This window comes from Panthera tigris, chromosome A3 (assembly GCF_018350195.1).
Source record: "Panthera tigris isolate Pti1 chromosome A3, P.tigris_Pti1_mat1.1, whole genome shotgun sequence".
Classification (NCBI taxonomy): domain Eukaryota; kingdom Metazoa; phylum Chordata; class Mammalia; order Carnivora; family Felidae; genus Panthera; species Panthera tigris.
In genome coordinates, this window is record NC_056662.1 from 99,438,833 (window position 1) to 99,462,753 (window position 23,921).

The 23,921-nt window shown below is 50.9% G+C and overlaps 2 protein-coding genes across 4 annotated transcripts in view; one reads left to right on the forward strand and one right to left on the reverse strand.

Moving 5' to 3' along the window:
• The window catches only part of USP39 (ubiquitin specific peptidase 39), a 29,601-nt gene extending 27,117 nt beyond the window's left edge, over positions 1-2,484 (forward strand). For both annotated transcript variants that reach the window (XM_007082297.3, XM_042981879.1), the window contains 2 exons: positions 821-907; positions 1,985-2,484. In XM_007082297.3, the coding sequence (XP_007082359.2) occupies positions 821-907; positions 1,985-2,032 (135 nt within the window). In that variant the 3' untranslated portion in view covers positions 2,033-2,484. The remainder of the gene's footprint in view (positions 1-820; positions 908-1,984) is intronic.
• Positions 2,485-10,001: 7,517 nt separating this feature from the next.
• Positions 10,002-19,243, reverse strand: SFTPB (surfactant protein B). Of its 2 annotated transcripts, none has more exons than XM_042981880.1 (11): positions 19,173-19,243; positions 18,720-18,847; positions 18,326-18,397; positions 17,811-17,936; positions 17,075-17,227; positions 16,730-16,819; positions 14,114-14,228; positions 13,796-13,956; positions 12,827-12,907; positions 12,231-12,315; positions 10,002-12,098 (listed from the first exon to the last, which is right to left on the reverse strand). In XM_042981880.1, exons 1-10 carry the CDS (start codon positions 19,234-19,236, stop codon positions 12,253-12,255), a joined length of 1,053 nt encoding a protein of 350 aa, XP_042837814.1. In that variant the 5' UTR covers positions 19,237-19,243; the 3' UTR covers positions 10,002-12,098; positions 12,231-12,252. The 2 variants fall into 2 exon arrangements, with proteins under 2 accessions (XP_042837814.1, XP_015393064.2); XM_015537578.2 differs by having other exon boundaries at positions 14,114-14,297.
• Between the last annotated feature and the right edge of the window lie 4,678 nt (positions 19,244-23,921).

Here is a 23,921-nt window from a genome sequence, read left to right on the forward strand (position 1 = left end):
GAAACTTCTTTTCCCCCTTGTTTATGGCAGCATGAAGTAAGGTAGATTTTGCTGAATTTGCCGCACAGGTTTTATAGTCCAAAGGAAATGGGTTAGTATTGTGAACAGTGTCCATGAAGGACGCTTTTCTTGGCTGTTGCTGTGTTCTCTGTCATTGGGGGTGGGGATGTCTACTTTTAAGTTTCCCAGTAGTTAACATTGCACCTGCTAACTGTGTCTAATCTAACATTTATGGGCAACAAGGAGTCATCTTAGGTGAGGAGTAGAGGGCTTCCTCTTTTTTCTCTTTATTGCCCATCTAAATTCTTTTTATTTATTTATGTATGTATGTATGTATTTATTTATTTATTTACATTTATTTTTGAGAGACAGAGAGAGACAGAGGACAAGTGGGGGAGGAGCAGAGAGAGAGGAAGACACAGAATCCGAAGCAGGCTCCAGTCTCCGAGCTATCAGCACAGAGCCCAACGCGGGGCTTGAACTCACAAACCGTGAGATCATGACCTGAGCTGAAGTCAGAAGCTTACTGAGTGAGCCACCCAGGCACCCCTCCCCATCTAAATTCTTAAAAGTGTTGGGAGACTCCACTGTACTTCAAGGAATCCGAGGCAGGGATTGAGTTTGCCAAAATCAGCACCCCAAGAACTCTTTAAATTGAATGATGGCAGCAGAAGTCATGCACCCTCTTAATATGACTCTTGCTGAGTGATAGTCTAGTGGCTGTTCTTCTGATTTTTCTCGCTTTTTGCTGCAGTCTTTTCTTTCTACACCTTTTGGTTTTAGGGAGCAGACTAACCCATTTCTTCATACTTTTTTGCAGGGGACAGGCAAGTGGTATGAATTACAAGACCTCCAGGTGACTGACATCCTTCCCCAGATGATCACGCTGTCGGAGGCTTACATTCAGGTGGGTTGGGCACAAACTTGGTGAGTGTTGAACAGACGGGGTGTGAGGCCGGTGAGAGGAATGATGTGAGTCAAGGCAGGAAGTGGGATTGAGTTAAAGCCTTGGTTAGACTGGGTACCTGTTGGGATGCACTGAGGAGTGAGGTGGGGCCACGATCAGATTGCCCTGAGAGCCCAGGAGTGATTGTCAGAAAAGAGAAGGGCAGGGAATCTTAGAAGATTTATGGATGAGCAAGGAGGTTATATGTGTGGCTAGGTTAGTTTTACAGATGTATGTGGTTTGGTTTCAAGGAGGAAGAGCTTAGAATCATCAGGACACCCAACTAGGAGTCGGCTCTCAAGCTTTCCCCAGCATCCTAAGTCAAGTTAGCACTCTTCGTGACCCCATGCGCTTTCTGCATGTCTTTGCTAGAACACCAACCTTATTTTAACTGTCTTCTCTATTGGATTGAGAACTCGTGGAGCAGAGTATCTCTACTTCTTATAACTGTCCTGGTACCTAACAAAGAAGGAAGACTGAGACTAAGAGAAAGCAATAGCCTTATAAAAAGGAAGGGAGATGCTTTTCATTCTAGAAATAAGTCTCTCTCTTTTTTTTTTTAAGTTTTTAATGTTTTTATTTATTTTTGAGACAGAGAGAGCATGACCAGGGGAGGGGCAGAGAGAGAGAGGGAGACACAGAATCTGAAGCAGGCTCCAGGCTCTGAGCTGTCAGCACAGAGCCTGACGCGGGGCTTGAACTTATGGACTGTGAGATCGTGACCTGAGCTGAAGTCAGACGCTTAACCGACTGAGCCACCCAGGCGCCCCTAGAGATAACTCTTTCTTTAATGACTTTGTCTATGGTTATAGGCTTAATTATGAGTTCATTTTTAGAAAGTGAGTTTGGGATGGAAAGTGAGGAGAGAAGCAAAAGGGAATTTTCTGAAAGATTATTACGAGTTAGTTTCAGGGGGCATACAAATATGGAAGTGGAGGGACAGACAGGTTGTCCATTGCTTAGGGTAGGAGAGGCACTTGATAGATATGTGTGGATGAATGCCAGCTGCTACATGTCTGTTGTATTAATTTCTTACAGATTTGGAAGAGGCGAGATAATGATGAGACCAACCAGCAGGGGGCTTGAAGGAGGAGTTTAGGGCTTTGCTCCCTGGGGCTTTGGCTGAAGATGTAGTAGTATCAAAGTTATTGCTGAACGTAGGCTGACTGGCACATTCCCTGGGCCATCCCGTTTTGTGGGTTCTGGTTCACGTCAGAGGGGCCCACCCACCTGGGATGGCTCTGGGCTGCCACCTGGCTGCTCTTTCATCAGGTGATTATAGATCGATGCTCCTTTCTCCTTTCTGTCTAGCTCCCCCTAGCTTCAGCAGGCCAGAACTCTTTTTACAGATGTGTGTAATTTATTTCTGGGTATCTGGGAGTAGCTGAAGGACCAGATAATATCTTCTAAGCATCAGAGCCTCAGGATTCTAGGAATAAGAGCATGAAGCCAGCAACATCCTTCTTCCATCATAGGTATTTTTCCCGTGGTTCCTGATGTGTTTTTTGGAGTGGATTAAATGTTTTCCTGTTTTTAAACCAGCCTCTTGTTTTATATCCTTCCCTTAGGCTATTTATCTGCTTGTGGGTGCTTTGTCATTTGGGATGCAGTTTGTCTCTAGGTAACAAAATAGCTGACTGAAAGCAGTGAGTTATTTTGCCTAGCTAGATGTCTGGAGGTGGGTGGTTTCAGCCTACAGTGCAGGGGTGTGTGAGGGAGGAGGGAAGGAAGGAAGGTAGGAAGAGCATCTGACTGCAGTACAATTCTGAGAAAGCCTCAGCCAGGCCAATGGGGAGCCCAGAGCACAGAGTGCTGGTCAGAAGAATGATTCAGAGATGGCTTTCTTCAAGTTCAGTCATTGATTAGGAACAGTCTGGAGAAAGGTTCACCTTCATTTAGTTGTATAAACTGGACATTTATGCAGGAGTCCTCCTCCCCCTGCCCCTATTTCCCTTGTCTAATCTATTACCAAGTCCTGTCGATTTAATCTTGTGTCTCTTGAATCTCCCTACTTTCATCAACTCTTCCACTGTCTAGTCTGAGCTAGTGCCAGCTTAGTCCAGGTCCAGTTAGAAGAGAGAAACCATACAGTAACTTGATCAGGGAAAGCTTCATTTCAAGAATTATTAACTGTAACCGGGGATTGAAGTAACAAGGGATTGGCTGGTAACAAGAGAACTCTGAAGAATGTAGGAATAGCAGGTATAAGGAACAGCTGCTACCTGGGGCTGACATGGTGTCTGAGGCTGAGATCCAGATCTTGCTGAAAGTCTGACGGCTGGAACCTGTCAGAGGTCTTTCTAGTGCGTTTATGGGGAGGCGTCTCACTCCTCTTCCAAACTACCTGAGGAGGAGAGGAGAGCTGGGTGAAGCTGGTGTGTACCGTAGGAGCCAGGCACCGGAGACTGCGAGCACCACGACAGCCTGCTGCTGGAGAAGGCTGCACGTGTTGCTTTCGAGTGAGCACGCTGGAACTGGGACGCAGAGCCCTGTGTTCCTGTAGGCTGTCTCCAGCACCCTCTTTAGACAAAGCATCGATGGCAGCTGGCAAGGAAAAATCTAAAGGGCTCGAATTCACCTTCACAGAGCAGGCGAAAAGGGTTGAATTTGGAGTTGAGAGGCACTAAATTGGTAATAGGTACAGTCCACCCCTCGATGACTCAGCTTCCATTTACACTCTTTTATGCACATTTAAACTCCTATGCAACAGCAACAAAACAATTCTGTATTTCTGCCTAACAAAAAACTGCTCCCCTTCTTACAAGTGAATGTTTTCAACCTTTCCTAAAATGAGATGTCCTAAGAGTCCTGTATCAACCGATGGCTATATCGGTTACTCTTCCGATCCAGTCATAGTCCCACTGAATATTCTGTTACCTAAAGACTAAATTGTGAAGTTAATTTCCAACAAGTGGTTTATAAAATGAAAGTGGAGGGGCGCCTGGGTGGCTCAGTTGATTGAGCGTCTGACTTCAGCTCAGGTCACGATCTCGCGGTCTGTGGGTTCGAGGCCCGCGTCAGGCTCTGGGCTGATGGCTCGGAGCCTGGAGCCTGCTTCCGATTCTGTGTCTCCCTCTCTCTCTGCCCCTCTGCCATTCATGCTCTGTCTCTCTCTGTCTCAAAAATAAATAAACGTTAAAAAAAAAAAAAGTGGAAAGGAGAGAAAAAATGGTTTCCATCTACACATTATCATGTGTATATAACAAGCAAGTAGAAAATAAAGTTACAGTCAGTATTTCTGTAACAGGGCAAAGGCTGCAATTGATATGCATACTTCTTCCATTCCTCCTTCTGAATCTAGTCTGCCCTCAGCCCGAGCCTGAGCTGGTTGGAGCTGTGTACGTGGGAGGGTGACCCAGATCTTTAGTCCCTAAGGACCTGACTAATCATCCTGCCCCCCCACCCCCTTTGGGTTGCTGTAGTTTTCTGTTAACCTTTACTACTGGACATAGGCCATCTTGCCTGCATTTTGTAAGAGCAACCAATTTTATCTTGGGAATCAGGATCAGTCACTCTGACAAGGCGATGACACTCTCCACCTGTCCCTCCCTTCCCCCCCTCCCCCCCCACCCGCCTAGTTGGGTTAGTAGCATAAGGAGCCCCAAATGTCCATGTGATAGTCTGCTCTTCTGAGTTGAACCATTATTGTTTTCTCTGGTGGAAGCATTTCTCTCTTGGGAATGAAGATCTCTAAACAAGTAAAGCTTAAAGTTGCTGGGACAGAAGCAAAAATCCTGCAAGGTTGTTAGGTGTAAAAGAGGAATCACACCAACATCCACCCATTTTTTTAGATCTATGTATTTTGGCGATGGGGGAGAGAGCACCGTATAATGAATCAAAGCATGTACTGCATCCTGTAAGATGAGCACCGGCTGGTATTGTAGCCGAGTTTTCAGTAAGCCATTCTACCTTTCAGTGAGGCTCTCCTTCCAGATGATAGGTGTATGTGTTAAGGCCAGTTAAATCTATGGACATGAGCCCATTGCTGAGCATCCTTTGCTGTGAAGACAGTTCCTTCACCAGTTGCTGCATGAAATGCCAAGATGGTTGATAAGGCATTCTGAGAATCCATGGGATGGTGTTGCTCCTAGAAACAGGGGCAGGGAAGGCAAATCCATATCCAGAATGTGTTTCTATTCCTCTGAGGACAGATCTCTGCCTCCATAACAGAGGGTATAATCAGCCTGCACCAGGTAGCTGGCTGATGCCCACAAGGAATAGTGCCATACTCACTGTTAATTCTTGCTGTTGGCAAATTAGATATTCAGAAATGCTGCTCAGGTCGGGGAGGGGAAGTCTGTGTTGTTGAGCCCATGTATAAGCTTCTGTTGGCACACAAATGTGGTATATGTTGTCTCCAGAAGCAAAAAAAACCCCAAAAACCAAAAAACCCTACCAAATATTGGCCCTTTTTCTTTGGACCTGCCTGGGCAGGTGGTAGGGTTGTGGTGACAGGTGCTGTGAAGTACAGCAACCTGTCTTTCACAAAGGAGGGGATATTTTGTTATACTCTAGACCACACTGTAGACCCCAGAAACTTCTCTGAGGTGGCAGGCCTCTGAACTGTTCTAGGGTTAAATCTCACTGTCTTGTTTGCTTATGTCTTACTAAGATACCTAAAGTACCTGGGGCATCTGAGTGTCTCAGTTGCTTAAGTGTCTGACTCTTGGTTTCAGCTTAGGCTATGATCTCATGGCTCGTGGGTTTGAGCCCCATGTCAGGCTCTGCAGCTGGCAGAGTGGAGCCTGCTTGGGATTCTTTCTCTCTTTCCCTCCCTCTTGGTCCCTCCCCCACTGGCACTGTCTGTCTCTCTCAAAATAAATAAACTTAAAAAAAATACTTGTTATTTCCTGTTCTTCAAATGACATCATCATAATGTCAATAGTATAGTACACTAGTGTGATATTTTGTGGAAGTCAGGGTGATCAAGATGTCTGTGAATGGCATTATTGTAGAGCAAGAGAATAGACATTGTCCTGAGGCAACACTGTGAAGGTGTACTGTTGGGCTTGCCAGGTGAAAGCAACTATTTCTGGTGAGCTTTATAAACTGGTATGGAGAGAAAGGAGCCAAAGCAGCATGCCAAGGGCCAGGGGCAGTGCTGTGTCAGTAAAGATGCTGTATTTGGGACAATAGCTTCAATTGGAGTCCCCATCTGATCCATGTGACTTCTGCACAGGCCCTGTCATTCTAGTCTAAGCTCTTGCTAGTTGCTGTTTACAGTGGTCCTCTAACAGGTCTCATCCCATTCCCTTGTCCCCTCCCCCCCAATTCATTCACACTTTGGCCAGACCAGTCCTTTAAAGCACACACCTAACCAAGTGTTTCTCCCCCATACCCCGATCTCCCACTGAAGACATTTTGTTGGCTCTTAGGATAAAGATGGAAGTCCTTAGCCTCTCAGCCTCACTTGGGAAGTTTCTTCTGGTCCTTGATCCCAGGCTCACTGTCATTCGTTCCATCGCTCAGATGTGCCACAAAATGCAGGCCTTTATGCCATCTGCTTCCTCTGCTAGGGGTGCTCTTTCCCTTTTAACTTGCTCTTTCTTCACCTCTCTGACCTCTCATACCTCCTCAGTACCATTTATCTCTGATTGATAGCACGTATCACACCTGAGGTATTCGTTTTTTTTTTTCCCCCTGTGATTCTTTGATTAGTGTCTGTCTTCCCAGCTAGACTCTAAGTTCCAAAAGGGCAGATAGGAACTGTTTCTTTTGTGCCCAGCCCTAGGGAAATGCTTGGTACTTAAGAGTTAGTTGTTAATGTTCATCGAGCAAATTATATAGTGCTAAGTCTGTGTTCTCCATACCCTTCTTTCACACAAATATTTTTCTCTCTTTAAACCCACCCAAGATGGTGACAATAGACACCATTCCCTGAAAGGGTGGGGACCACTGTCAGAGCTGACCGTCATGTTCTGTGTGCAGAAGCTTCAGGTCCTTTGTGGGTGACACGTGGCTTGCTTCCACCACTGCTGTCTAAACCAGAGTCATATGTTTTTATGACTGTGATCTCCACATTTGCTTCCACTTTTGGAGCCTTCAGGCTCTGGCTGGTCTGAACCATACATGAGAAAGAAGTGGAATTCATGTTTTCTTAGCCAGAAGTCACAAAAGAAGAGATAGACACGTGGAAAACACAACCTAAATATAAAAGACATGACAGGGTAAAGTTTGGGGGGGAGGGGTACAAAAAGTTGTTTAATTTATGAAAGCACGGGGACAGGACCCATGGGCAGAAAGAGCTGCCGTGACGGTAAATTTTGCAACGTGAAGTAAAGAAATGAATTTACCTGATATCTTTTTACTGGCAAGACAATAAAAAGAATAGTTCCATGGAAAATTGGGCAAAAGCCCCAAATAGACATTTCATAAAAGGTAAAATGTAAATGGCTAACGAACATGTAAAAAAGTTCACTTAGTAACTGAAGAAATGCAAAGTAGAACAACCAGGGAGGTCATTTTTATATTTTAGATTAGCAAAGATTTGAAAGATTGCTACTACTTAGCTTTGTTGAGAGTGGAGAAGGGGTACGCGTTTGCTATTGGGATAGAAATTGGTACAGCTGGTGCAGAGGGGTAGTTCGGTAATGCAGCCTATATTAAAAGTAAAGATGTGCATAGTTTTTGTCCCCAAAAGTTCATGTCTTGGGATTGACTTCAAGAAAATAGACTAGTAAATAAAGATGCAAGAGCCAGGATTTTTATTTTCCACCACACTGTTGACAGTAGTTGTTTAAAAAAGCGAAGAGTTTGTATCCAGAAAAAAATATATCATGTGACAGTTACCAGTGATGACAGATGACTATCTTTTTAACGTTTATTTATTTTTGAGACAGAGAGAGACAGAGCATGAACGGGGGAGGGTCACAGAGAGGGAGACACAGAATCCGAAACAGGCTTCAGGCTCTGAGCTGTCAGCACAGAGCCTGACGCGGGGCTTGAACTCACGGACCGTGAGATCATGACCTGAGCCGAAGTCGGCGCTCAACCGACTGAGCCACCCAGGCGCCCCGACAGATGACTATCTTGACCTGGAAAGATTATTTTTATTTTATTTTATTTTGCTTTATTTTATTTTATTTTATTTTATTTTTATTTTACTTATTATTTTTATTATCTTTTAAAGATTAAAAAAAATTTTTTTTAATGGTTTTTAAATTTATTTTTGAGAGAGAAAGAGTGCAAATGAGGGAGGAACAGAGAGAGAGGGAGACACAGAAACTGAAGCAGACTCCAGGCTCTGAGCTGTCAGCACAGAGCCCAGCGCAGGGCTTGAACTGACGAACTGTGAGATCATGACCTGAGCTGAAGGTGGACACTTAACTGACTAAGCCACCCAGGCGCCCCTTAAGATTTTATTTTTAAGTAATCTCTATACCCAGTGGGGTTCAAACTCACAATCCTGAGATCAAGGATCACACTCTCCACTGACTGAGGCAGGTGCCCCCAAAAAGATTATTTTTAAATGAACAAAGCAGTTGTTCAGTTTACAAAGCAGCATGTGTAGGATGTTTCCATTGTTGTAAATCTGTTGTGTCTATTTTTGTGTATGTGCAGAGAAAAGTTTGGAATGGCCTATAGTAAAATGTTATAATGATTGTGTTGTGGATTTTAAATCTGTTATTAATCAGGGGGACATAAAAGTAACTGTCTTTATTTCTTTATAACTGAATTCATTTTGGCTCTTAAGCCCCCAAAATATAATATTTCCATTTGAAAGTGACTCAGTTCCTTGTTTAATAGTCAGCTCCTCTTGGGTTCCTAACCCCTGGATCCTCCTTCCCTTTTCTCTGGGAATGATTTACCAGCTGCCTGGTCATGAGGAGAGGTATTGGTGATGGTGCTCTCCCTGGTCCTCTAGGTCTCCCTCTCTGTGTGCCTGCTCTTCTCAAGGTCCACAAGATCTGTCAGTGCTTTGTCCCCAGTCACGGGCTCTTGTGGGCCCACCATTTTGTCCAGAGCTGATTTGGATGGCTTCTTGGGCTATGGGGGTGGAGTTGCTCTTCTGTGTCACTGCAGGGAGCACTCTCTGAGGCAGTCCTCAGGCCTGTCTGCCTAGGTCCCTCTGTAAGGCTGTGTTTTGTACTCTTTCTAATCTCCTGTTGGAGGCAGCCTTCTCTAAAGGACTTGTGTTCTCCTCATGCTGCACCCTGGAAAGTCCTCTCTGCTCTTAGGCCCCCACACCTCCTGGGGCTTCTCCTTTCCTACCCTGCTCTGGGGGTGCAGGATACTGGGTGTGTCTTAGGGACCCTCTGAGTCTGAGCTGTAGCCACTTCCTGCAGTTCTCTCCTTCCACCGGCTGCTCGATTCCTGACCTCCTGTTGAATGAAGCCTCCTCTTCCATTATCAGGAGCTCGTTCCCACACTGGCTTCAGTGGTAAATTATTTTGTTTATTTTTTAAACTGTTTATTTATTTATTTTGAGAGACAGAGAGAGAGGGGAAGGGGCAGAGAGAGAATCCCAAGCAGGCTCCGCACTGTCAGCACAAAGCCCGATGGGGGGCTCAAACCCTCGAGCTGTGAGATCATGACCTGAGCCGAAGTCGGACACTTAATCACCTGAGCCACCTAGATGCCCCTTTGGTGGTAAATTATCAATGCCTCACCTCCTTCATGCTTTGTCTCACCGTCTTCACAGCCAAGTTTTTAAAAAATTTGAAACTCTCTTCTCTTTAGAAGAGAGTCTTAGTCTTGTAATTGAAATAATGGCTTCCAAGACAATAGACTGCTGTAGTTTTACAAAAATCCTCTTAAAAGTTCAAATTCAAAGGCCAAGGATTTGTGTACAACATCCTTACCCCAAGAGCACATTGTATAGAAAGCTTTTCCCTGGAGCTTGAATGGCACAGATGTGGGGAAAATGGATTAAAAATGTGCTGTCTATAGCTCAGTGTCAAAGTATACATCCTGCTCTAGTCCTTTTCTGGGATTGGTAGGATTGTGGGTGATTTCCACTCCTTTCTGAGTTTTCAATACTAAACATGTATTTCTTTCATAACAGGACACATGACAAAAGTTCTTTTATAAATAAAGAGGCACTTCCAGGCACCTAGATATTTAATGGTAAAGGTTTATTCAGTTTTTTGTTTTGGTGTGTATTTTGAGTTTTTGGTACCCTAACCACCTCATCTCATCACAGTGAGTGGACTCTTTGGGAGAAGGGGTGGGGGCAGGCTGGAAGCCATTACAGGATGCACTGTGGGCATCTACACTGTGAAGGAGGAGAATGACTAGGTACCCTCGGGGGGGGGCATCTTAAACAACTTTTTCCTTTTAGTATGAAGCAATAGATGTTATTAGAATTGTTACAGGTATTGTAGTACAGAGGAACCGATTTTTAGCACGTGCCCCAACTGAGCTTTGAGGGGAGAAATCCTAGCAGAAATGGAGTCATGCTGGAATTTCAATCAAAAGTTGGAAGCTCACTTTACAAAAAGATAAAAAGAAAACCCCTTTTTACATCTTAAAGTGACAGCTCTTAAGCTGCAGAACATTTCAAATAATGAAAGTTTCTCCAGTCAGCTTTACACCATGCTTGAGCCCTGCGACCTGATTTTTAAAAAAAAGTTTGACTTCATCTATCCATCTTTTATGGTACTTTATGTTCCCATTTTTTTTTATTCTTCTGAATTTGAACTTTGTGAAAGTATTAGCAAAATAATTGTAAAAGCCAGTATCTTGCACACGTGGAGATCAAGTGAGGCAGGCCCCAGTTTCTACCCTGTTGTCGTCTGGGAGCCAGGGAGGGACTGTGTGGCTGATGGGTTCCCCTGGACCCAGCTCCTGGGTGTTGTAGGAACTGGACTGGCTCCAGCGCAGTGTGAAGTCTGGCCGGAAGTTCCCAGGCCGGAGGCCCCCCCTTGCAGACCTCTTTCAGCAGATGCTGCCTTGGCTGTACCTCACACCCAGAGAGGATGGAAGTCGCACTGGCTTGGGCTGTGGCTAGAGACAGGACAGGTAAGACTGACACAGGACTGAGGTTACAAGCTGCAGGTTTGTGGTGCACCAGCTTAACGTCTTTCTGAGGAAAGGAGGTGGGGAAGGTGACTGTGGGAGTGAAGGGTGTTTCTCAGTGTGGGCAGGCGGCAGGGAGCCTGAGGAGGAGCCTTGTCACATGCAAGAACCCAAGAATCCTAGAGACCACCTTATTCGATCCTCCTTTGCCTCTGAGGAGAATGAGAGGCAGGGAGGGGGCAACATATCTTGGCTGGGGATTCATGGCTAGTTGATGGCAGAGTTGGGATCAGAGCTCAGGTCCTCTGTGTCAATCCGTTGCTTTTCCTGTTTCAACAGGCTGGAAGACCCAGCTCTTCCTGGTCCCGGAAGCCCTGGTTGCTGGGGAGAGGACACTGCCCTGGTCCCCTGGGCAGCTCCCCGGCCCTCAGGGTTCCCCTCAGCTGTCATTAGGATGGAGGGAAACATTAATCTGGTCCCTGTGGGATAGGTCTGAGTTGGGGCAGACGCTCCCTCCCCTACAGGGGCTTGTGATTCAGGAGCAGGAAGAGTCGGAACCTGGGGCTTGAGCTCCAGGAGGGCACGGGGTTCATTGTTTTATTCCCATCTGTAGATCTTGTGCCTAGAATGTGGCCTGGCCAAAGGCACCCACGTTTTTTTAAAAAAATGAGTGAACAAATGGATAAATGGCTGTCATGTTAGGGGCTGGCTCTGAGCATATTGGCAAAGTGGGCCAGGTTTGTTCTCAGTGACACTTCAAGCCCATGGTTGCTATGTCTGTCGCTCTCAGGTTCATTTCCCTGTCCTGGGGCACCTGGTCACAGAGGCTGCATCTGACTCGCCCCTCACGCTCCAAGGTGCTACCTCTGACTTGGACAATGATAGGGAGAGAGAAGTGCGTCTCTGGAAGGCGGGATCCGATGATGGTGGGGCTCCTGGCATCGGAGGAGACGACATTTTTGTGCAGCAAAGTCTGATTTCCCCTGAACCTCAGGAAAGGTTTGGCTTGGTACATCAAATACAGAGCATCAGTGGGTGCAGAGGGTGGCTGCAGCTCCCCTTGAGGGCCTGGGACAGGGCAGGGGAGGTGGGAGCTGGGCCTGGCACCAGCGGCAAGGATTCTGAGGAGAGGGTGTGAGAGAGGCCATTCTTGAAGTGGTGTTGTCAGCGACCCTCAGGAGCCTTGAGCTGTGGCCTGTGAGGAGGAGCATAGGGCAACCAGCAGCACTGGGCACCTCTTCCTGCTTGGGGAGCAGGGGGCTCCCTGTCCCGATGGGTGCAGGACCCACCCACCTCTTCCTCCCTCAGCTAGAAAGCCCGGACTCACCTGGCATGGCTTTGAGTTCTCATCAGAAGTGAGGAATGTGGATGCACTGGAGAGGACTGGACGTGGTCCCACACGCCCCCAGGACCTGCCACAGGGACAGCATGAGGGCCTGAGGCCTGTTCCCCATTCCCAGTTCCGAGGGGGACAGGAAGCTCCAGCTGGAAGGGGCAGCTTGCCACCTGCCACCTGGTGGGTGCTGTTGGTGTGAGACCTCTTGAGCCATTCCTGAGCCATGGGCCTTCTGGGTTTAGGGCCTGCAGAGGTAGGGTGCTTGCCCCAGAACACTCACTTCGCACCCCCTGCCGAGCACACACTGCTCAGTGAACAACCCCCGTCCCCAAATGTGCATCAGACCACACTCCTTAAAGCTGCCCTTCCCATATGTCTCCTTTTCTGTTTTGTGGCTTTTTCTTGACCCATCCGAGACTATCTTTTCTGTGTTAAAACAGCATGGGGGGACCTCCCAGTCCTGGGCCTGCCCTCCTGGGGTTGCCCTGGGCCCAGAGGAGCAGGGCCTCTGAAGATCATGGACGAGAGAGGGTGGGGGCTCTGGGATCTGAGGAAAGTCCCAGCACCAGCTGGGAGGGTGAGCATACCTGGCAGGTGGTGTGGGCATCCCCACCCCTGGACACTAGGGTCTGCAGCTGGGGCATGTGCTGCTCCACAAATTGTTCACACTGAGGAAGGGGACAGAAACAGGCGTGGGGTAGAACCGGGCCCATTGCAAGACTCTCCCACCTAACCGTCCTGGCCTCTCCCCTTATCTGGATCTCCCCAGGGCTCCCTCCTGACCCAGTGGAGATCCAGCCATCGGCCTCCACTGAGCAGCTCTGGCTGTGAACGAGCCGGCATGGGCTGAAATGGAGGGTTTCTGTTGGGAAAGCCAGAGACACTGGAGATGAGGGCTTTGAAACTCAGGCACAGGGGCTGACCTGTGCCACCAACTCCCCATCCCCCCCCCCCCAATTTAAAGCTCTTCTGGTCTTGGCAACCTGATGTTGGTGGGCGGTGGGGAGCCCTAAACATCACTGAGCAGGGCGGTACCATACAGAAACCTGCCTCCTGAGAAGGTAGTCATTAGGCTTCCCTCAGGGTTTTACTTTGTGAAGGGAATTTACTGTATGGACTCTGAGTCCTGGACTCTGGGACCTTCAAGCCCAGCCCTCTCCATAGGTGGGTTTGTCCCCAGTGAGTTACACTGAGAGGAGGGATGGGGCGAAGACAGGACGGGGGCCCTGGAGAGAAGGCCAGGCCCCCTTCTGCTCCAGTGGGCCCTGGTGTTATTCAGCTCCTCATAGATAACTGGGCCTCATTCTTTGCCCAGGAGGGAGGCCTGCAGGTCCTCTGGAGCCCGAGCCCTTCGTCCAGAGGCAACTTGTGACCTTAGCAGGTTTTGCCCTGAGTTATTGTTCCGTGTTTTTTTGGTCCCTGGCCTGTCCGGCTGAGCTCCCCAAGGGCAGTGGTCAGACCACTCTGTGTGTCTCTGACTGGGAAGACTTTCCTGGGCTCAACCGCTACTGTGGGCAGGCCCAGGGTCCCAAGTCCCCCACGTGCCTGTCCCGCACCTTTTGCCTGTCCGGCCAGGAGCTGAGGCAGGCCTGGTGTATTGCCTGCAGCATGGCCGGCCCACTGCTGTTCCCTGCCTGGCTGGTTACAAACATGCAGAGGTGGCACGTGGACTCTTCAGGTAGCCATTCTCCGGGCAGGGACTCCAGAGCTGTGAGGACTAGAGAGGACACAGTGAAGACTGCTCTGCAGAGGTACTCAGTTCCTGTCCTGCTTGGTGCAGTGTGGGGGGACTGGGGAGGGGGAGGGTAGTGCAAGGCCAGGGGCAGGGGAAGAGAAGAGTGGGCAGTGGGAGGGGGCTGAGGCAGCAGGCTCACCTGGGCCAGCACCGTCCTCGTTGGAGCAGCGGAGGACGAGGCCACAGACCAGCTGGGGCAGCACGCGGCCCAGCAGTGCGTCCAGCAGGAGGACGGTGTAGCGCTCGGCCAGGCACTGGCAGATGCCCCCCACCACCAGGGGTACAATGTGACACACCTGGCCCACGGTCATGGCCAGCACACCCTGGGGTGGGGGCAGAGAGAGGGCGGGGTGGGACCTTCCTTGGCAGGATCTACTCCATGCCCAGCGCTAGTGGTTCTACCCTGTTCTCAGACAGGTGAGCATCACCAAGGCCATATGGTGGCCCGGGGCATAGGTGCAATCAGACCTGTATCTTCTCCCTGCAGACCCAGGGCTTGCTATGTTTCCCTGAAGGTGGATTAGCTCTCATTTGTGGCTTCTGGAGCCAGCATGTCCCTGGTTTCAGGAGCCCCTGGGGGAAGCAAGGAGTTTCCCCAGCCCATGCTGATCCCAAACTCAGCCTCCTAGCTGAAGGGCAAGGAGAGAGGCAGAGGTGATGAGCACTCTGGCTCATTCGCTCATCCTTTATTCATTCAATCAATACGCGTAAAGAAGCTGGATGCCACAGACTGGCCTTGGGTCTACCCCTGCTCACGGTCCCACTGCCCCCATTGCTGGGAAGGTGGAGTTGGGAGCGGGACACAGTGAACTGCACATCTCTGGGGTGTCCTACCTTCCGAAGGGATACATTTCACCAAATACTCGCATCTGCTTGTGTCAGAATCCACACTTGGCTCAACCTCCCCACTTTAGTGACAGAGGAGTGGTCCTGCTCTATCAAAGGCCAGCCTGTCGCGCACTGGACACCTGCCCCTACCTTCTCAAGTACTTCACCCCTATGTTATGCTCTCCCCCCACCTCACTGCTTCTCCCACCTGCTGGCCAGTCTCATCGGCACACAAACATGACTCACTTGTCTCTGCCTCCCTTCCCGGAGAAGCTTCTTGAAGGAATTGTGGATATTTGCCATTCTACTTCTTGTCCTCCCTTCTCCCTGGGGCCCACTCCATTCGGGCCTCTGTCCCCATCACACTGGTCGTGCCTGCCTCCACCTCACAGCAGCTCTCAGCCCCTCCTTCTTGAAATGCTTCCTTCTCTCTCTGGTTCTATGACATCACGCCATACTGTGCCCTCCCCTCCCCTGCTGCTCCTTCCTGGCTGTTGCTTATGCTTTGGTGCTGGCATTTCCCCTTGCTGAACCAGGCCTTCTCCTCCACCCTGTCCACACCATGTCCCTGGATGTCCCTACTCTTTCCCTCAGATTTAAATCTTGTCCACAGCCAGCAACTCTCAGATGGATGTCTCTGGACCTAAGCTTTTCCCTGAGGCTTGGGGGTATTCAGCTACCTGCTTAACATCTCCTTTTGTAGGGCACAGAGGCGTCTTGGACTTCATGGCTAAGGAGCGCTTTAGTTTTCTGGTCAAGCCTGTATATTCTCAAGTTTATGCATCTCAACTGGTGGCATCACCAAAGAGCCCGTTCCTCAAGGCAGTTGTCCATCCTAGATTCTCACTCCCAGGCCCCTCCCGTCACCCAGTCCCAGTGAGCCCGCCTTCTCTCACCGTGGTGACTGCAATCATCTCCTTAATGTTCTCCTTTCATTCTTGCCTCCCACCTGCCCAATCCGCTCTTCAAACTGTAGGAGAGCCATCTTTCTAAAGCACGAATCAGATCACGGTATCCCCCTGCTTGAAATCCTTCCAGAGCTGCAGATTGCATTCACAACAAAAGCCAGTGTTTCCTAACTTGGCTTAGATATTTCCGCATGGCCCAGCAGTGCCTGCCCCTCTGTCCCCTTCTCCGACTGCTCTGCTGGGGCCCACCTGCCATGGCCACACTGGCTCTCTGTTCCTCAGGCTTGCCATGCCTGTTCTTGACCGTGACCCTTCGTCTGCCAGGGCCTTGTCCTCTTAATCCCCACCTCCCCAGAAACTCTCCCTGACCAACCAGCTCGGCCCCTCTCGTCATCGGTTTTGATTCTCTGCTCTGAACCTAACTGCAAAAACCCTTTCCCCCCACAGTGCCAACTTGGGAAAGTGGGGACCTTGTCCGCTGCTGTGAGCCCTCAGTGCCAGGAGGACTGCAAGCTGCCATCTGGGAAGAGCTCAGGGGGCAGGGCCTCGCTACCTTGTACCCTATTCCAAGGCAGGGCAGCCCTGGGCCGAGGAGACCCTGGGTGATGGTCACTACAGGTCTGGGAGACTCCCAAGTTTGGCGCGGGTAGGGATGGGGAATGCACCTGCAGAAATTCTCCTTTTGACAAATTAAAGCACCTTTCCTACGGAGACAACTGGGATTCTTTGCTATCAGATGATGAGCTGCTGGAGGACAGGACCTGGGTCATTTTCATTTTTGTTCAAAGTAGGGACAATGCCTGGCATAGACGGGGGGCTTTACAATTGTTGAGTGAACCCTAGGCCCCGGCAGCCCCCGGGTCCTGAGCCTGAGCTCCGGGGTCCCTTGTGAGGGGGCAATGCACCGATGTCTCCCCCCTGCCTACTTCTCTTGATGGGTGTGAGGAGGAGTGGGGGAGGGTGGAGCTGTGGAAGGGCCTGCAGAGCAGAGCAGCTCCGAGTATTCCTGGATGCCTCACCTTGGGAATCATGGCTTGGATTCGCTTGATCAGCATCCTGCAGAGCCAGCAGAAGGGGAGGGGGATGGGGAACCGCTGCTCCATGAGGTCCTTGGGGAGAGAATCGCCTCCAGGTGAGGCCTGCTGGGCTGGACACTGGGAGAAGGCATTCTCCGGGCTCCGCCTGCCCCCCCCCCCCCCCTCCTCCTTTCCCCTTCCTGCTTTAGGCCCTGCTTAGAGCGTCTTTTCCCTTTCTGGCTCTGCCCTTCCCAGAGCAAACACTTATGGGCCTTGGCTGTGGCCCCAGCTCTCTGGATTCCCATCTGTCTGGTATGAGGGGCCAGCAGTGCAGGGGGCCTCCCTCACCTGTGTATGAGGCCCAGGCCTCGCCTGGAGGGCTCTGGGCAGCACGGGGAGGGTCAGCTTGTCCAGCAGGGGGTCTGACAGCTCCGGCTCTTGCCCTGGCTCTGGACGCTCAGGTCTGCACAGGCCCAGGTACTTGCAGATGACCTTTGGGTTCTAGGGCACAATGCAGGGTGAGGGAGGGAGCCCACTTCCGCCCAGCCTGGCTCAAGGACTTGTACTAAGACCACTGGCTTTGAGCCTGGAGTGGAGGCCAGTAGGCTGGTTGGGAGCTGTGGCTTAGGGTTCTGTGGCAAGGGTGGGGGAGCTCAAAGGCAGAGGTGGGACTGTGTGGAGTGTTTGGGCAGGTGTCCGGGAACGTGTGTGAATGAGCACGAGGGTATATGTTTGTGAGAATGGATGAGTGCAAGCATGGGTGTGAGAGTGTGTTTGTATGTATGAGTGATGGTGTGGGTTCTACGTGAGACTGAGTGTGTAGTATGAGTGTGTGTGAAGGGTGTGAGGGTGTGTGGTGGGTCTTTATAAGCCCACCGTGCAGGCCCACTCTGTATGGTATAGCGGAGCAGGTAGGGCTGTGATCTGGGGCACCTGGCTGAGGACCACTGCATTTCCTGGAAAGGCCATGGGTGGAACGTGGGGGCGGGGGGGCTGGGGTGTTGTATGTGTGGGTAACTCGGCATGAGTGGGCATGGGGGCTGTGCAAGGAGGCAGGTTGGAGGTGAGGTTGCTGGGCTCTCACAATCTGGTTCTGGAAATAGTCGATGACCACTGGGAAGTAGGTGTCGAGCATGTGATGGCACTGGGGCACGAGCAGCTTCAAGGGGAGAACGTCACACTCACGCTCCAAGAATTTCCGTATCGAGTCCTGGGAGGCAGTGGGAGGCCGACAAGGTTGGAGAAGGGACAGTCAGGCTGGCCTCTCTGAGATCTGTCCCCACCCGAGTCCTTGGATGCAGGACCACCACCAGGCGGACTGGCCACCCTCTCCCAGGGCTCTAGAGTTCAGAGAGTGCCAAGGAATTAAGTAGTTGGATATAGGGAGGGCTCTTCCCCCTTAGGAAAGACGATTTCTGGCTGTGCTGCTGAGCTCACTCCCGGGGCCCTCTCCTGGCCAGGAGGATCCTGGAGTCCCCAGGCAGACCTGAGCCTCACTTTTGGCCTGGAAATGGCTCCTATAGGGGGCTAACCTCTGTGCCCTGCTCTGTCCCCCAGCTGTTGGCCCATAAGCTTCATCCAGTATTTGGGCCTCATCACCTGTAAAATGGCCTCCTTGGTCATCTTGGTGAGGATGCGGACGATGTCCTCGCATTCCTGGCACAGGTCATCCTGGGGAGGGGGCCCCAGGTGGGGCACTTGAGTGGGCAGCATGCCCCCAGCTCAGGTGTGTTAGGCTAACAGAGCAGGTAGAGGCTGACAGGACACTCTAAGGCACAGGCAACTGCCTCCCATCTTATCCCATCCCATCCCATCCCATTCATCCCATCCTATCCATCCCATCTTATCCCATCCCATCCCATCCTATCCATCCCATCCCATCCATCCTATTCCTCCCCTAGTGGGGCTTGAATCCCCACAAGTCCATCCAGAGGTTACCCAACACCCTTTATACCAGACTTCCAGTCTCGGTGCATCCATGGGTGGTACTCACAGCTCTTACGTAACCCCAGACTTCCTGTAGGCAGTGGCCCAGCGCTCTACACTGCAAGGCTTGCTCCAGGCTTTGGCACCAGAACTCAGGGCCCCGGGCACAAGTCAGAGATGAGGCGGTCCGGTCAGCTGCAGTTTGGGGCCAGAGAAACCTTGGAATTTAGGCCACATCTGGCACTCTGACTTCACCCAATCTCCAAATCCAATTTACTGGAAGCAGTTGGCCATTAAACACGGTGAAGTCAGATAGCTCTGCTTTCCTGCTCTAGCGCCCACCAGCTGTGGAACCTTGGACAAGTCCTGGAGCCTCTCTGAGCTCATCTTGAAATGGGGCTATTGTACAAAGTAGGGATATGCCTGGTTCAGAGCCAGAGCTCAGTAAGCATGGAGATGCCCAGGATGTCTCACCTGGCCCCAGGTGAGAGGGAGGTGAGGAGAGGCTGGGGAGACTCACCAGCGCCTGGGCCACAGAGTGTGGAGAGCAGCAGCAGCCACGGCAGCAGGTGTGACTTGGCCATGTCACCTCCACAGCCTGGATACCCTGCTTGGGCGGGAGCCCTTATAATAGGCGGGGGGGGGGGGGGTGCGGGTGTGTGGCGGGGGAGGGGTGTGGGGGCAGGGCTCTGTGGGAGCAGCAGGGACCTCAGTGTTTGCCTTTGCCCTGGAGAGCCCTCCAGGTGCTTTGATCCCTGCCTCTTCTGAGCAGTGACACTCCTGCCAGCCACCATCTCTCCACTACCGACTCCTGCTTGATGCCCAGTTCCCGCTCTTCTGTCCTCCTGCCCTGAGTCCCATGAGCCTGGACTACTGGCGGCTTCTGAGTGTCCACATCTGGTCCCATCTCTCTGGGCTATAGAGGAGACTGAGGCAGGGCCAGGGCAACCAGAATGAGCCCCCTCCCATTTCTTCCCCCGTCCCTCGAGCCTCCTCCACTCTTGAGCAAGCTTTGAAGGGCTTCCTGCCTGGCTCTTGACCCTGGGCAAGCACTGAAGGAGCAAACCCAGGACCATCCTAGGCCACCTACCTCTACCCTCTCCTTACTCTTTTCCCAGAAAATTCCTCTGGTTCTAGGGACTCATGATTGTCATTACTCAAGAGAGCATTTACATGAAACGAACAAACAAAACCCCCCAAGGTCCCAAGAGTCTGAGACAAGGCTGTGGGGATGAGATTTCCAGAGTGTCTCTGAGCAGCCCTGTCCAGTGATGCTGCCTATGTCCCCTAGGGACCCCTCCAGGGTGGGGGCTGGGCACAGCTGGTGGTTCAGGAGAAAGAAAGTGTCCTCTGCAGCGGCACAGGCTCCAGGGTCAGGTCCCATTGTGGGGGGGGGGGGGGGGGGGACGTGCACCCTGGGGACAAGCTCACCACCTGCCAAGGGGCAGACACTACTGTGAGTGCAGGGGTAGAGAGCATTAGCTTCTTAGCTCCTTGTCACCATCTTGGCGATCAGTTTATCTGATGACTAAGGCACCCTCTGCAGTGGAGGCTCCTGGCATCTGTGTTCCAAGAAGCGCCCTGATACTCATGGTGCCAGTGGGGCGGGAGTTAGTGCCACTGTGCACAGGATGGTCATGTGACACGCTGGGGGTCCCCCAGCCATTTGTGTGGTTTCTGTGGGCCTCAAGCCCCTGCCAGTATGAGAAACACAGTTGCCATCAGGGAGCGTGTGTCAATGGGTGATGAAAGATTGGGAACAGGGTGACGTGGGTACACTCCAGGAAGGTGGGACTGGAATGTGCTAGTAGTTTACTAGGTGTGGAACAAAGGAGCCAAGCCAGATGCAATCAGGACTGAGTGAGCAGCAAAGCGGGCTTTGCGGATGGCTGCCTCCAGGGGACACTACTCAGGGGAGTCTCACAGCTCTAACAAGGAGCCCTCAAGGCCAGTAGCATCCATGGTGGTTTCTCACTTAAGTCCCTGGGCAGCGCAGGTTGTCTTGGGTGGGGAGGCTCTGCTTCCCAAGGTCATTCGGGAGCCCAGGCTCCTCCCTCTGTCTGTCTTCCTGTCTGCAGGGCTGGAAGTCTTCCCTGGGATCCTCTACCTCTGGCCGGCAGGGCAAGGAGAGGAAGACTGGAAGATATGAGGACAGTGTGGGGGCTGGGCCTGGGAGGGGTGCCCATCATTTCTGCTGTCAGCTCATTGTCCAGAACTCAGTCAGAGGTTCCTTTTAACCACACCGCAGGCTGGCAGGTGCACTGTTCTTCTTTGCCCAAGGGAAAGGGGAATGGCGTTGGACACACAGCATGGTCTCACATCTACCCAAGTGAATACAAAACTGTATGTTTTGTAGATAGCAGGTCTGTGGCTTCCATCGAATCCTCCAAGAGGGGTTGGATTCTCCCCACTGCTGAGAATTGTCATCCAAAAGCATAAATTAGAGAAAACCCAGAAAGCCAACCATTGCAGAGACCCTGGCCCAGGTGGCGAGGTGGCGGGGGGAAGCAGGCAGCAGTGCGGGTGCCCTGCCTCATGGTCCCCAGGATGGTACCTGGGTCCCTTTGCTCCGACACCACTGTCACCACCATATCTGATTAAAGTTTGGCTTTTCATGGGGTGTGGATGCAGCCTGCACAGATCTGTCCACTGCCTCCTGGCCCAAATTCTGGAAAAAAAAAAAAAAAACAAAACAAAACGAAACAAAAAAACAAAAAACTCCAAACACTGTTAGCCATCCAGGATCTGGGACCCTCATGAACTTGAGTTTGTTGATAAGAGATGGCTCCCCTCTTGGTGTGTAGACAATTGACATTTCTGAAGGCCACTTCCTGGTGATCACTCTGTTTTCACTCCTGCCTCCTGCCTCTCACTCTGTCTATACTGGTCTGGGTCCCCATTGTGCCCACCAGTCTGTTCTTGCCTGCCCCCAGCAAGAAAGTGGCTTCGGCACCCTCCTGGAAGCAGAAGGCCCGTGGATCATCTCACTCCATCCCTGGCCAGAGCCAGCTAGACACCTGCCCCAAAGAGAATCAATGCACAGGCTCCGGTGGAGTCCACTGGAGTTTGAATTGGGAGATCAGAGCTGTGTCAGCTGCTGGTGGGACAGCAAAGGTGTAAAGACTCAAATTAATGGTGCATTGCAGAGAGGGGACTCAACTACTCAAGGCGCAGTGGCCTGCAGCAAATGAAGCCTCCCTTCACACCCTCTAGGGTGGCTGTTCTTAAAAAGCCAGAAAGGACAAATGTTGGTGAGGATGTGCAGAACTGGGACGCCAGTGTGTTACTGGCAGGAATGTGAAGAGGTACAGTTGCTGGAAAAGCAGACTGTGCAAAACAGTTCTTCACAAAGTTGTCCCTGCACTTACCTGCCACTGAATGATGTACCTAAAAGCGGTAAAAATGGTAAATTTCATCTATGTATATTTTACAACAATTCTGAAAAATTGATGATAGGAGGAAGAGAGAGAGAGATAGAGAGGGAGAAAGCCAGCTGGGGTGGAGCAAAGTTTGTTTTTCTTTTTTCTTTCCTTTTCTTTTGTAAATGATTTCTTTTTTTTTTTTTTTAAAGTTTACTTACTTATTTTGAAAGAGAGAGAGAGTATGCGTGCACATGAGCAGGGGATGGTCAGAGAGAGAGGGAGAGCGAGAATCCCAAGCAGGCCCTGAGGCAGGGGTTGATCCCATGAACTGTGAGATCGTGACCTGAGCCAAAATGAAGAGTTGGATGCTGAACTGACTGAGCCACCCAGGCTCCCCAGTAAATGAATTCATTTTTAGTGCAGTGTAGTTGCCAGGCTTGATTCTCTGTCTGTGGAAAACGTGAGGAGTCTGGGCTAGAAAGAACTGGGGGCTGACACGGGCAGCAGATATGTGCTGTTACAGGTTCTATGACCAAATCTCTGGGGTGTCCGTGTGGAGGTGCAGGCGAGAGCCCACTTCCTTGTCACTCTTCTGTGGCTCTGGGCTGCGTCTATGTGACATCGCTGCTCACCACAGGCTCTGGGCTGCTCACTAGGGGCTTAAGACTGTTGTCCCTCACCATCCCCATCCCCATCTGGACTTGATTTATTCCCATGCAGTTTATGGTTTAGGGGTAAAACCCAGGGAATGCCTGGAAATGACACCTTGGGAAGCCTCATGGGAGCCTCTCCTATAGCATTGCTTCTTTCTTCTAAGTTCTTTCCAATGAAGGAATTTCCCTGGGGAGGGAGGGAGGGCAGGGAAGCTTGGAGTTTATAACAGAATTCTCACTGATTGATTCATTTGACCAAATACTGGTTAATGGTCTGGGAGTTGGAAGCACAGTGGTCACTGTCCTTGTGGACTTCAAGTGCCTTGGGGGCCACAGAGCAGTGATTAGAGTAGGGGTAGCCACTAGGCCCAGGAAGAGAGGGGAGGCTCTCTTGGCGGGGCGGGGTGGGGGGGGGTTGGTGGTGGTGGTGGCGGGACCACTGGGCAGAGACTTCAGGAAGCCTAGGAGTTGGGCTGGTCAGATGGGTGTTGGGATCGGAGAAGCACTCTGGGCAGAAGGAGCATCTCCTGCAAAGGCCTGGGAAGGAGCACGCTGGGCTGGTATGGGGCTTGTTTTGTTCTCATTCGATGGAGGAGGCAACTGAGGCTCCTTGCAAATAGTGACTGCAGAATATGGGGCTCAGTGTGTGGTGATGGCTGGCCTTTTAGCCTTTGCCCCATGTGGGGATACATTTCTTTTGTTTTAATTCATTCAGTTTGGTAATTTGCAAGGGAGCTCTCAGAAAGCACACAGTTGCCCACCATACTCAGCCCATCCATCTCCCTCTCCTACACCAACAGCCTTTGCCTACGCTTGCAAATCCGAATTAACATCTGCCATGTATAGGGCCTCATGGTTACTGGTCAGCGTTGCTGTGCGTGTTTTTGTTTTCTGTGACCAAAGGGTCTGATACAGGTAGAGGCTGTGGTGTCTAAATGGGGTGTCTCTCTATAGAATTGGCACCCCCCAAATGTGGGGCAACGAGTGAGTGCAAGCTGGTGGCAAGGGAGGTGAAAGAATTCACCAGAGGCAGAACAAAGGAGACAGAAGTTTATCGAATGTACTGCATGCGAGTGGCGTGCAGGACAGCAGAGGAGAGGCTGCCTGCAAGGAGGTAGTGGAAGGAGGCTTTTTTTAAAAAGGGAAGGTGAGGAGGGATGGCAATATTTGGAATTTTCTGTTATTTGGTAACTGCGCCTGGTTGTAAGTAGCCCATTGTTCAGTGGGGCCTATGGATATTTTGAGGTGGGTTGC